Consider the following 13,945-nt stretch of genomic DNA (forward strand, 5'->3'; position numbering starts at 1 on the left):
AGCTGGAATACTATTATGATTCTGAATGTTTGGTATGTCTTATGTCCCTGCAAAGAGCAGTTAGGATTCAGTCCTTAAGTTAAAAATTCTGAACTTTTTCTCCCAAGAAGACTAAGCATGATCTGCCCCATCCCACCCCCCACCCCCACCCCCACCCCAAAAAAAAAAAAAAAGTTGTTATTTGAATAACAGGTATTTTAAAAGTTTTAAAATAGATTTTTGAGAAAGCTTGCTTAATCAGAAAGTTCTTACTGAGATAAAGTTTTGTAAGTAGGCTTACTGCTTCTGTTACGTGTACCTTACCAGCCTGTTCCATCGTTTCATACATTTATGTAATTTAAAAACAGAAAGGATTGATTGGCTGACTTTCTGAATAGTATTGAAGAAGAGATTAATGGTTTGGGACAGTAATGTTCTTGTGCAGAAGCTCCTACTTACTTTTTCAGAATCTGTGAATGAGTGTTGGTGCTTGCAACATAATTTAAATTTATTATTCAAATATGAATCAAGTATTTACACGTGGGTAAAAAAGGCATAGTGAGATCTGATGAAGGTTACATTAATATTATATGTATGTAATAAACAGAAATACACGAAGTTTTAACCCAGAACATCTCTGTAATGTATGGGTATACATGTATGTTGTATCAGATACTAGTATCTATGTGCGTAAAAATGCTTTTCCTCTAGAGCATAAAATAGTACTGAAAAACTATAAATTATTTTAATCTTTTTATTGAGGTAAAGGACAACATTTTTTGTATGTAAACTCATCTAACCAGAAGGAAGGAAATAGAGCGAAGATAATTACTACCAAATTCTTCCCAGCCAGCCTTGGAGTCTGCAGAGTTCGGTTCTGGTTCTGGATGTTTGCTTCTAGGCAAACAGGAGTCTTAAAGGTAAGAGAAAAAGCATGTCTACTAAATCATGCCACAGTAATAATTGCACTAGTAGTATTTGCATTTCTGTGTCTAAAATGATCTAAATCTCAGAGGCTGTTAGCTGTACTTCTTTACAGCTTTGCTGTCATTACACCCATATACAAAAATTTTCTGTCAAGATCAACAGGGGCAATTTTGTTCTACTCTTAATTTCAGTTGAAGCCCTTTTCCTACATATGTAAGAATTAATGTTGCCTATCTATCATTCTCAAACCTACTGAACATCAAAACAGTTCTCTGCACAATTCACTCTTTAACATCAAACAGTGTTAGTTTCCAAAGTTTAGGACAAAAACAAGATATGCGGTTTAAAAGAAAAGTTTTAAACAAATTAATGTCATCATGTATCAAGGGTGTTTGATTGAAATAACTGGCAATAAAGCATTTAACCATATTACCAATTATAGTTCAAATATCTTCTTGCTGTTCACCAAGCATCCTCAATGGGCCAACTCTTAGTTGTTAATTCCCTTTGTAAAATCTCAAGCAGTGACGTGAATCCTTGGAAAATAATTCATTTCACATGGCTCACTGAATAAATATGTTACATAATGCCTTTTTTACAGGCCTGAGCAGGACTCCTATATGCGTCAGCTTGTTAACCTGTATTTTTAAACATGTATTTATGACAGTTTTATTACATGTGAAGGAATATAAAAAAAATGCATGCACTACCGGTGTTTTTATATTGACAATGTTTATCTTTGGTCTGGTTTTCTGCCTTATATTCATCCCCACTGAAAAGGATCATAGCCCAGTTCCATAGGAATACAGTATAATTCGTCCTGGACTTCAGGAGGTCTCTAGTCCAACCTCCTGCTCAAAGCAGGGTCAGCTACAAGATTAGACTAGGTGAAAACCTCCAGAAATGGAAACTATCCAACCCCCAACCCCTCTGGGCAACCCCTGCCACTGCTTGACTGCCCTCAGCATAAAATATTTTCTTCTTATATCCATTCAAAGAATAAAGTTACCTTTCATTCCACCTTTTGTCTGTCTTTTTAAAGTATATTATTATGGGATGGTATTTTTATCTCTGTCACTTAGTTCACGGAGAGTCTGAGTATTGCCATACACTTAATTAAGAGTAAATAGAGAAAAAAAAAAACAAATTACATAAAGTTATTATAAGCAGCAGATCCTTCAAAATTATTCTTATCCTAAATCCAAAACTCAGCACCATACCAGCTACTAGGAAAAAAATTAACTCAGTCCCAGCCAAAATTCAGACTGCTTTTCAAAACTGATTTTTAATGAATTTTCAGGTAATTTTATTTTAACATTTTTCACTATCAAGTCAATAAAAATGCTCAAAACCTTATTTTTCACAAAGACATTTCAGATATTCAACATGAATTTTTAGAAGTGTTTATATCAATATTGTAATTTTAATATTTGTTTATAGCTTTTAAAATATTAGGCCATGTCCTCAAGTCCATTCTTCCCAGTTTAAATTATTTATATCTCCACATACTCAAACTTTGCACATTAAGATTAAAAAAACAGAACAGTAGGTAAAGGTCAAGAGCAGTTCCAGATTAAATTGAAGTAAAAAGAAAACAGTGATTGCCTTTTGGATCAGTTGGTAACTGAAATACTCCGAGATTATCTATGAAAGATTTGTTTAAATTTACTGTGCAAGAAAGCAGACAAGATTTTTTTGAAGGAGCTTCTGAACTGAAATTTTTCAAGTATTACAGAACCCTTAGAGTTAGTGAATAAGTAGATGTATATGGCCTATGTATGTGGAGTTAGGCAGACAGCCAGTCTGCTTTTTCTTTTTTTTTTTTCCTTTTTTTTTCTTTTTTCTTCTTTCTTCTTTCTAATTCTCTTTTTTTCTTCCTTTTAAACAAAATAGTTTAGTTAACTTTCATTACCTTCAATTTCGTAACGAGATCCATAAAGAAATGTCTTACATATAGGTATACATAAGGTTTCCTGTTTATGGCATTGCAACTTCTGCTTTTTATGGAGAAACATATAATAATATTTGTAACAGACTGAAGTACTCAACAAGGAATTATCATCTTATTGCAGACCCAACATACCCTTTTAGATGTTACACTTCTTTTTCTATCGAACTAATAATCTATTTTAGCAGCAACCATTGCTGTTACTAAATAAAGAATAAAAATGGACTGTAATCACTTAAATGAAAAAAGCCCAAAAAAAATTAAAAGAGAGAGAAAAAGAGAGAGAGAAGGAAGAAAATAAAAGCAACAGCTCAGTGAAGATTCGTGCTCAAGTTGCAATGGAGGTTAAAAAAAAAAAAAAAAAAAGAAAAGTCAAATGGTAATAGGAAGTCTGAATAATGTGTTAGAATGTAGTTATGTCACTGCAACAGATGATATTATAGCTATTATCTGAAATACAGCTATCTGCAACATTCTTGTCAGGTCTGAATTTTAAAAAAGAAAAAAAAGAAAAAAGAAAAAAGAAAAAAAAAAGAAAAAAGGAAAAAGGAAAAAGGAAAAAAGGAAAGACCAGAGAGACAGAATATAAGCAGAGATGAATGACTAAAATCACCAAATTGGTTAAAAGAAAGATAAAAAATGAAGGATGTCTCAGTATTGGAAATAAATAATGTTGAACTACACAAAATTGTTTAAAGTTGTTTTTTTTTTTTTTTTAAGGGGTATAGTCCTATTTTTACAAAGAAAAAACAAAGAATATTCACTGAGATTAGAGAAGTATGTATTAAAATCGCTGCTCTTCTTTATTCACAATGTGCATTTCTCTGGCCAAATTCTACTGCTATAAACTTTGTAATTTTTTACAAGGAAATAAAGGTATAGGCTATTATTATTATTGTCTTTAGAAAGAATACAAGATCTACAACAACTCTTACACTAAGAGTGAAAGTTATTTTTAAAAGATCTGAATACTGATGCTTCAGGACATCATTCAATTGTTAGCCAACAAAAGAAAAAAAAAAAGAAAAAAAACTTCATAATGATTTGTTAAGAAAACATTAGCTTTCCTTAGAAGTACTTGACAACAGCCTTCAAGGGGTGAGTTTATTCAGCATTAAACACAAGACTAGTCTAAAGTATTAATGAATATGCTTAAAGGATAACTCTAAATATAAACAGTTTTTATTACATATATGCTACAAATGTAAATTTAGAAAATTCATTTCTCTTTACATTTTGATTAATGAAATAGTAGAGACATTTCAGCAAGAAATTGATGTTATTTTAACACCTGTTTTATTCCAGTGGAGATCCTGTTATTCATCTGTCAGACAGAAAGCGTTCAGCTTTCATTAAGCTGCAGAAAGCTTTGTCTATCAGTTTATTCCAGGAATAATTGAGAGTTAAAGCCGAATTTAATTCCTGCCCTGATATTTGTTGATACTAAAAGAACTGAGATGTGGTAAATTTTTGTATAGTACAGGTCAATTTCACTTAAAATGACTAAATTTTTATTACTTCAAACTCATGTTTAAAGAAATAAAGAAAAAAAGGGGCATAATTTTCTAGTGTTTCTCTAATGTGACAGTGAATGGTGATACAATTTTGCTAATCTGTTTTGTGGGCTTTGGAGAAACAATTTCAGGGTTTTGTAGTGTAGCTTTATCCCAACAAAGACATGAAATAATGATTGCCAAGGAACAAGAACAGTTTGAAGGAGTGATCTTGAGGATGTAGAGTGGAAAACTTAATATCATATTCACTGGAGTTAGTGGTAGCTTTTCTCAGCTGACGTGTATCTGGTGCCTAGTGAAGTGAAAATATGTGTTGTCTTTCCCAAGATTCTTCTTCTTCCTTGGCTGGTGATTAAAGACAACATGATGGGAATGTTGGGAGAATACACCTCTTGCTATGCACCCTTCAGATCTGCATTGGCTTATTGGTTATTAGCCAAGTAATTAACCTTCTAGACAGAACATAGTTTCCAGCATGCCAACTGCTAGAGTCAGGGAAGATCAGGAAGATGATATGTTATCTTGAAAAGTCAGCATGAGGGTATAAGATAGCCACATGAGTTGTAACTGCTGATGACAAAGTAGAAAATAGCAGTGTATATTTTGTGACCTTCAAAAGTACATGCACTTTCCCCACCCCCAGATTGAGTTAGAAGCTGAAAAAGGAATTCAGAAGTCTCTAGCACACAGGACATGCTGTGGTGAATTAGAACTGAGTCATGATTTTAAGGCAGGAAAATGGGTTTTGTGAAAGAATGCTGTTCACATATGGACTACAAATGAACCAGTTGGCAAAGGCACCTTGGAGAAACACCAAGAAGCAAGTATAAAAGCTTCACTCATGCATTTACATCATGGATATTATCATGCTAAATTCTTCTTAAAATCACCATGAAGTGTGTACTGGGATATTTTCACTCTTGAGCTTTTCACTCCACAGTAAATGAAGTGATAGCTTTACTACTGTTTATTCCTGTTCTTTGTGATTTAGATTGTGTGTGCACTCTAGAAATGCTATCAGTACACAATGACTAGTTAGTACAATACATGCTTGTTACTTGTAAATTAAAATGATGGGATTTAGCCTACAACTAGATCAGTATAAGATTGAGCACATTCTACTCAGGCTGGTAGATTTTCCTTTTCCCTTCCCTTCCCTTCCCTTCCCTTCCCTTCCCTTCCCTTCCCTTCCTCTTTAAATTGTTTCCACTACCAGACTGACTTGTAAACAATTCATAGGATGCTGTGTGGGGAGGTGTTGGAGTCTGTGGAGACACTAAGCATTACAGAGCTGTAACTCTCCAGGGCTCTAGGGAACTTATATCTATGAGAATTTGCTGTACTCTTTATGTGCTGCTGGGTTTGTACATGTGTAAATGTACATGTGTAAATGTTCTGCTGAAGAGAAACTATGCTCCTGTTTCTTTCTATGTCACTATTAGTGGCATACTTACTCCTTACCCAACAGTTACATTGTGTGTATCCTTCTGAAAAGGTCAGCAAAAATCTTGTAGACGCTAAGTATATTTCTTGACTCAGAAGATGCTTCAAACCCTCATTGACAAAAGTAACCTCACTGAAGAACCTCACTTTACATCTTTCACTTTCTGTGGGCATAAGCTTTGAGAGTATCAAGTCTGTATCCCCAGGTAAAGAAACAGACACTTTGGGCTTCACATTTTTCTGAACTCCATTGTAATCCATTTTTTTTTTTGGCTTGAATCAACTATTTCTTCTCAAAACTTTTCATTGTATCCCAGCTTGGTTTTTAGAAGATTGATGCTGGATAGTGCTGTTACACAGTCCTGTAGCACAACATCAGTCTTGACAAAATTGGGTCCTAATTTGAATTATTGTATGTCAGTCCTCTTACTTCTCCTTTACTCCAACTCAGAAAAAATGTACATTAGTATTCAGGAACTACAGGTATTTTGGTCAATACAGCAACTTCCATAAAGCATGTGATTCATTGTGTCATTTGGGTTTTTAGCTTGTTTGTCTCACCACGCTCACTGGGAGAGTCAGAGGTAGGTAATATACATATCATTAGTTATAAAATTAAGTTTATAACTTTCTCAAGACTTAAAGATTTTGTTTGTTTGTCAGTTTGTGTGTGTGTGTGTGTTCCATTGTTAAACTGGGACACTAAAGTGGGAATGTGAACCCCAGGGCCACTGGAAAATCACGCTAAATGCTGAAGAGAAAGATAGTGTTGAAAGTAAGGAAGAGAGGATAATGATTAAAATCTTCAGTCCCATAAATAATTATCAACTGGAATGGCTAGAATATGACGACTTTCATGACTCCAGCTCTTTGTCATTATTTCTGAACTAATTTAGATTGCATGAGGATTTTGGATACCTGAGTAGGAAATGTAACTACCTGTGTAATCTCCAGAATGCTGTGCATGACATTAATTCACCAGTTGTTTACTTGTGAATTTATTTGTTGTCATTCCTATTGCTTTCACTATTGGATAATTATTTATTTATTTATTTGTATTGTTGCTAAACATGTTTGGGTTTATTTACCACAAAACACAGTATTATAAATTACATTTACTGAACTACAGGCTTTAAACCCTGAATACTGACCCTTATATTTGTCTCTAAAATCTTCACCCAGTCTAACAACTATAAGAAGGTCACGCTTTAGAGAATAAAGGATAGCTCTAGAACCTTCTGAATCTTTTCTTCAGTATTTAGATGAAATTTATGTTAGGTCTTCACTCATTAGCTTCTATCAGCTGAGACAGTCAGTAGGTGTTGTGGTTTAACCCGGCTGGCAGCTAAACACCACACAGCTGTTCGCTCACCCTCCCCCCTCCCTCTCTGGGATGGGGGAGAGAAACGGGAAAGTGAAGCCGGTGAGTTGAGATAAAGACAGTTTATTAAGACAGGAATATAATAATAACAATAATAATAATAGTGATAATGATAATAGTATTAATAATAATAATGTGTAAGAAAACAAGTGATGCACAATGCAATTGCTCACCACCCACTGACCGATGCCCAGCCTATCCCCGAGCAGCCGGCCCCCCACCCCGGCCAGCCACCCCTATATATTGTTTAGCATGACGTCAGATGGTATGGAATACCCCTTTGGCCAGTTTCGGTCAGCTGTCCTGGGTCTGTCCCCTCCCAGCTCCTGCTGCACCCCTAGCCTGCTCGCTGGCAGGACAGAGCGAGAAGCCGAAAAGTCCTTGGCCTGGTGTAAACACTGCTCTGCAACAATTAAAACATCAGCATGTTATCAGCGCTCTTCTCATCCTAATCCAAAACATTGCACCCTACCAGCTACTATGAGGGAAAATTAACTCTGTCCTAACTGGAACCAGGACAGTAGGTTTTCCAATTAGTGATTGTATTAGCAGTTCTTGTTATTTTTTTTTTTTTTTCAGAGTACCTTTTACTTGCAGCTGAGCTAACATTAGCAAAGGTGCAGGTGTGAGTTTGAATCTTACTTAAGAAGGTCACTACTACTTACACAGCTTGCTGCACTATTTGGCTTAGGCTATGTTACTCTAGCTAACTTCACTCCTCTGTCTATTAATGCTGATTCACTTGCATCTCTTTCATTGTCAATAGGTATATGCAGTTGAAGAACATGGAATGGATATTCTTATGTGGTCTTCTAGTAGAAATAAAGAAAACAAATGGATGTATGCAAATGTGGTCCTCTCCAGTAACAGCCCTTTCAGAGTTGCTTTTGAAGCTGAAGTGGGGCAAAGTGAACCCACAGAATTCGCTCTTGATGATATTTCTTTCACCCCAGAGTGTATGGATGGAGGTATGTTATTACACAAATATTTACAATACCTATTTTCTTTTCAAGAAGAGGAAAATTGGGGCTTTTCATATCTCTATGAATCGTAGATACAAAATTTTATTTTGATTTTACTTTAAATAACTGTGGTACTAATATATTTTTATCACGTTAAAAAAATAGCAAAAAGAAATAACAGCAAGTCATGCAATGGTGTGCTTTCAAAGGAAAGAAAAATGTGCAAAGGAGAGTAAATCAAATTTATCGTATATAACACACATGGCAGATTTTAAAAGTAGTGCCTTTTTCTCTAAAGGAAAGGAGCTAGTATACCTATCAGAGTGATTCCTATCTATTTGTTGGTTGAATGCAATGTCTGAATAAATATATTTGCCTGTGATTGTAAAAGACAGTTTTGTGTTAAAACTTGCATCTGAACGTATCATTAATTATAGCAACTCAGTATGTTAGTGGCATCGAGGGCCTGTAAGTATTTTTACGAAGCATGTTCAAGAGGGATTTATCGTCACTCATCTGTAACAGTTTTCTGTTTTATGAGAATAGTCAAAGGACATAATTTGAGATGGAAGAGTTTTATGAGTATCAAAGTGATTCACAATTATTTTAAAAAGAAAATGATTAGTTCTTGTATCTTTTTTTCTCTTCATCAAATATCTCAGAAGTATAACAAATTTACCCTGTCATAGAGCTCTTTGAGAGTTTATAATCTAAATTCTGCTAGACAAGTTAAGTGACTTGAACTCTGTAAAGAAAATGAATTAAATTCTAATGCCTTATAATGTCATACTTAATTTTAAAAAAGAAAGTATGCGTGTGAATAGGGATTCTGATAGGAATATCAGCCATCCCATTTTCTAAGGAGAAAAGGAAGAGGGGGAGGGAATGAAGAAACAGAAAGTTTCTGTGTAGATTTTCATTCATAAGAAACAACAGGGAACAATTATGGTTAAATAAAAGGTAATACAGATGTTTTAAAAATGCTCTTGAATGACATTCTATTTATACAGCTCTTATTGTTCAGATAGGATAGTTTGTGTATAAATTAGTTGTGAATCTGTTCAATACACTGTTTTTCTTATTGTGATGATTAAGCAGCTCCTTGGAGAATTAACCACATGCTGATTAAAGCTTCAAGTGAAATATATATTCAAGGAGGTGACATTTTCTCCACCTCAATATCAACAGAAGTTTTTATTTTCCCACCAGTAGGCTCAGGAAAAAATTATTTTGGAATGCACTACAATGAGCTGCAAACCATATAAATAAACAAGTGCTTGTTCTACCCTTATTATCTTAATAACTTCTGTTAATCATACCTTAAGAATTATTAAGCATGAAAATGACTAAATGTAGCAGAACAGGAAGTGAAAATGTCAAATTATATATTTTGATCTATATTCCAATAATGTATATAAAGCAAATTTCTATTTTTATGGTACTCTGGCAATCTATTATGAACAAGCATGAATTCAGAGGGAGGAAAAGTCTTCCTTGGAAAATGTATGCTAAGGTATCTTGAAATTGTAACTACAGAAATAATGTAATTTTTATGAAGTAACGTTTTCTAATTGGCTTCAGAGATTTTCCCATTGTAGAATACTTCTGAGTATCTACCTGTGTCATACTCTGTACTCCTTGAAAATATGGTATATCATAAAACAAATCATTCATTTTAATATCCATTCGTTTTGATGAAGAATAAAATACTCCCCCCTCTTTGTCCTGTCCCTCCACCCCCCCAAAAAGAGATATTTCCTAATTTGCATTAATTTGGTTAACAGAATTTCTGAAGTTCTGAAGGTCATATTTTCTGATACCTCTCAGCTGCTTCTTCTCCTATGAATTAACAAATTCTTTCTGAATATACACAGTTATTACTGGAAAATAATTTAGCATTTAGTGATTATTGGAAAGACATCAATTAACAAACATTGGTTGCAGGAGGTCTTTTTCATGGTTTTTAATTCCTGTCACATAACATCTCTCTTCCATACTCTGTTGTAAATTCTCTTCCACTCATTTAAGCCCATTGTGTGGAATTAGGATATTAAGCCTTCTGTCCTTACAATATTTGTTTATACCTCCATTTGTAACCTACAGTTTGCATTAAATATCCTAGATCCATCCTACTCAAACCTGATGCTTCCACAATTCCAAATTTTGTTAATGCATCTCCACTTCCTCACTTAGCCAGTCATCCATTCTCAGGCCTTCTAATTTGATATTGCCCACACATTCTCATGGAATCATAGAATATCCCGAGTTGAAAGGGACCCACAAGGATCATCAAATCCAACTCCTGGGTCCCCAAAGGACCACCCAAAAAATCAGGCCATATCAGTCTGAGAGTGTTGTCCAAACACTTGAATTCAAGTAACTTGAACATTCTCTGCTTCCTCCAACCACTCCACAGTGGTATGTGCACCCTGACAATTCTGCCAGTTTCTTCTGCCAGCCAGCCTCCTCTAATGTTATAGTCACTCTTTCTGTTGCCCCAAGTGTGTATTTCTCCCCCATTCTAATAACAATAAAAAATAATAAATGGTATCATGAAAGGCAATCTCCTAGTGAGTTTGTGACTTGATATATCCTCTTCTGTCCAGACCAGAAATAATATTTAGATGATATTACTTACATGTGTTCTGAATTTTGATTTCTCTAACGGTTTTGTACTGCAAACAAGTGTCCTTTCCTAGTCATGCTTGCTGGCTAGGTAGGCCAAATCTGTGCTTGTAAAGAGGCGAGAGAACCACAGAAAATCTGTACAATGAAATAAATCCAGTTGTTTAGGAGGAAGAACAGACCTGTGACACTTTAATCAAGACAAAGACGTGCTTGACAAAGAGTAGCTACTCAGGAGGAGGCTCTATTTTTCACTAATGACTTAAAAATTGAGATAGTAAAATTTGAAATTACCTGCAAATAGTACAAAATAACTGCCCTGTAAAGAGAGTTCAGTATGCGGTTCTTACAGAGATTTGAGCAAGAACATTTTGCTTTAGCAGTAATGGCGGGGAAGTTTACCTACTCCACTGCCAGACCTGCTTCGATTTTTGCTCTTCATGTTTATTCAAAGACTTAGCTCAAAGAAGTGTGTATACCCGCAGTACAGGTTTTTTTGTAGTATTATTTCTTTCAGAAGATAGCTTTACTATTGAAGATTTTTCCCCCTCTCTGTATGATTATTTTTCAGCTTTTCTTTAATTACTTTGGGTTTCCTCAGGCAACATGTTCTAAATAGAAGCAATCACAATTTAGCTAGTTGGGAGCTCTAAGCAATAAAGCATTACCGGCAGCTCTAATTCAGGTGAGATTTTTTTTTTTAAGTACTCAGCCCTCATTAGCCATGAGTTTCTTCAGATTGAAGAACATTTCTGAACGTTTGAACAAAATGTGATCAAGCTAGTCCCTGGCTTTCTGCAGAAGTAACTTGTAGCTGATGCTCGTGCATGGAGAAAGCTGCAGTGCCAGCTGCTAGTAGCACAGGATCTACCGTAGTTCAGCATTAACTGCTGAATGAGATGTACTCTTACCATTTCCAAGGTCAGCTATTTTCTGCTGATAAATGTTTGTGAAGTCTTTATATTTTCCACCAATAATCAAAAACATTAATACAGGAGTCAGTGAATCTTACTGACTGCAAAACTTGTTACCCATTTCTAAATATATTTTGATTTTAAACTGTTTAGAATTTTGATTATTTAATTTATTTAATAAGTTTATTTTTAAAAATAAAGTTAAAATATCCTTACATTCCTAGTTTCAGTTGGACCAAGAATACTGAAGTATTGAGTCAGATGTTTATTAATATCTTTCTCTTGTAATTCACCTGAAAATAGGAGGCATTACAGAAATTCTTAAAATGTCTTTTTTCCGAATTTATATCCCTAAGTTAACATTAAAACATTATTAAGATGCCTAACACGCAAACTTTAGTCCACTCACGTAAATCAGAATGCTATATTTCTTCACTCACTGAAGAAGTAAAATGGAAGAAAAATGTATGTGTAACTTAAATATTGAGATATTAGTTACAGTGTTGGGAGAGTTTTCTCAGGAAGTAAATAAGTAGTAAATATATTTTAAAGATATTATCTGGCTGATAATCTAGAATCATTAAGCCTAATTAATAAATACATGCATGTTTTACACTCTCAATATTGATTCAAATTTCCATCCATGAAATAGCATGTTTATCAAGTGTTCTTCATATATAGTACATTTGGCTTGCCATATCTGCATTTGGCTTGTCACAGTTTCTACAGATAATTATTTTTAATTAAACAGACTGATGTTACCTTGGAGATTGATATTACACGGCTACAGAACTTCAGCAGAAAGGAGACAACTTTCTCTATATTTACAATTGTACTGTGAGGTGGCCATCATTTCCAGTCCCATCAAACTCAAATATTTCAAGTGCTAGTTGTCCCTCAAGACATATTACACATATCTTTATGCACCAAAAGTAGGATCTTAAGGCTTGCTTAATAAAATATAGGCATATAGAACTACTTTGTTTACAAATATTTATGCCTCATGACAATTCATTGTTTTGTCATAAACAAAGACAAACATTTGCTTTTGTGATCTCTTCCAAAGATCACCCAAGCAAAAATATTTTTGTTTGTGGAGATTGCTGGTAGAACATAAATCTCACTACAAAGCCATCACTGGCTGCTGCTGCGGCCTGTCATGAAGTGAAGTTTTCTACTAACTCCTCTTTAGCGACACCTTTGTGAACTTATATTTCTAAATACTTAAAAATTCTAGTACTTCCTGAATACTTAGAGTTCTAAATTCTAGTAATGCTTTAAATAAGCACTTTGTGTTCATTTATTAAAAAACAAAACAAAAAAGACACGCTCAGTTGATACTTTAAGATGAATATTTGGGTGCACCTCAGATATAAACAGAAGTGCAAACATCATCCAGCAGCCTAGCATCCAGAGTGTTTGAGAAAACAGCATTTGCTTTTCCACCATTAGTCAAGCTTTCAGTGTTTGTTGATACTGAACTGGTGACATTATTTAGTGAAATAACTGACAAGTTGAAGAAAAATAAATCTAAATGGGTTCCTGTCATCTCCCTTCAACTTTTGCTTAACACTGTATTTTTCATTTGTTTTTTTTCTGCCTTCTTTCATAGTTAACTTCTTGTACCTGCTCAATGCTCTAAAGTATTTTTCCCTCTTCTTCTGTTTCACGAACTACTTTTTATCATAATTTATTTTAGACCGTTTTCTACTTTTGTTTTTTTCATACATTCCTTCCTCTACAAGGTGTTAAAAATATATTTATTTATGTATTTTTAGCCTATAAGCTTAATACATGAGAAAGGACTGTCAGTGCTACAACTATCCTCCTGTACCCTACTGCAGCTTCATTTTCACCTGGAAGATATGTGTACAACAGGAAATATCATTATATAAGGATACATTGGAGATAAAGGGGCAACTCAAATAATAGAAAGCAGTCAGTGCAGACAGGAGAACATGCTGTCTCTGTGTCATCTATTATGGTGGAATTGCACAAAACTCAGTGTTATTTCCCAGACTTGTGTTAGATAGTCTTTTGTCTAATGTTGTCATGGTTCTTGACTTCACCACACAGGTTACCAACAAAATGGTCAGAGATCTGCCGTGTAGGTGCTCAAGTACAGTAAAATCAGTGGTTGTTGACTGCTTTCGCTTAGGTGAAAAGATGGCTTTGACATGCCGTAATGTGTCCAAATCTTTCCATTGCTTTGTAGCAAAATACAAACTAGACCTGCTGCAAAAGTTTTAAAT

General features: G+C 34.5%; 1 protein-coding gene and 1 long non-coding RNA gene across 3 annotated transcripts in view; one reads left to right on the forward strand and one right to left on the reverse strand.

Annotated features, from left to right (window-relative positions):
- Nucleotides 1-13,945, forward strand: part of MALRD1 (MAM and LDL receptor class A domain containing 1) — a 266,757-nt gene that overhangs the window by 185,145 nt on the left and 67,667 nt on the right. Inside the window, exons 31-32 of the mRNA XM_083826051.1 lie at nt 742-899; nt 7,959-8,160. Of these exons, the coding sequence (XP_083682177.1) occupies nt 742-899; nt 7,959-8,160 (360 nt within the window). The remainder of the gene's footprint in view (nt 1-741; nt 900-7,958; nt 8,161-13,945) is intronic.
- LOC310895154 overlaps nt 1-13,945 on the reverse strand; it is a 66,322-nt gene that overhangs the window by 18,960 nt on the left and 33,417 nt on the right. The window lies entirely within an intron of this gene.

The sequence above is a fragment of the Anser anser genome (genome assembly GCF_964211835.1).
Source record: "Anser anser genome assembly, chromosome: 2".
NCBI lineage: Eukaryota > Metazoa > Chordata > Aves > Anseriformes > Anatidae > Anser > Anser anser.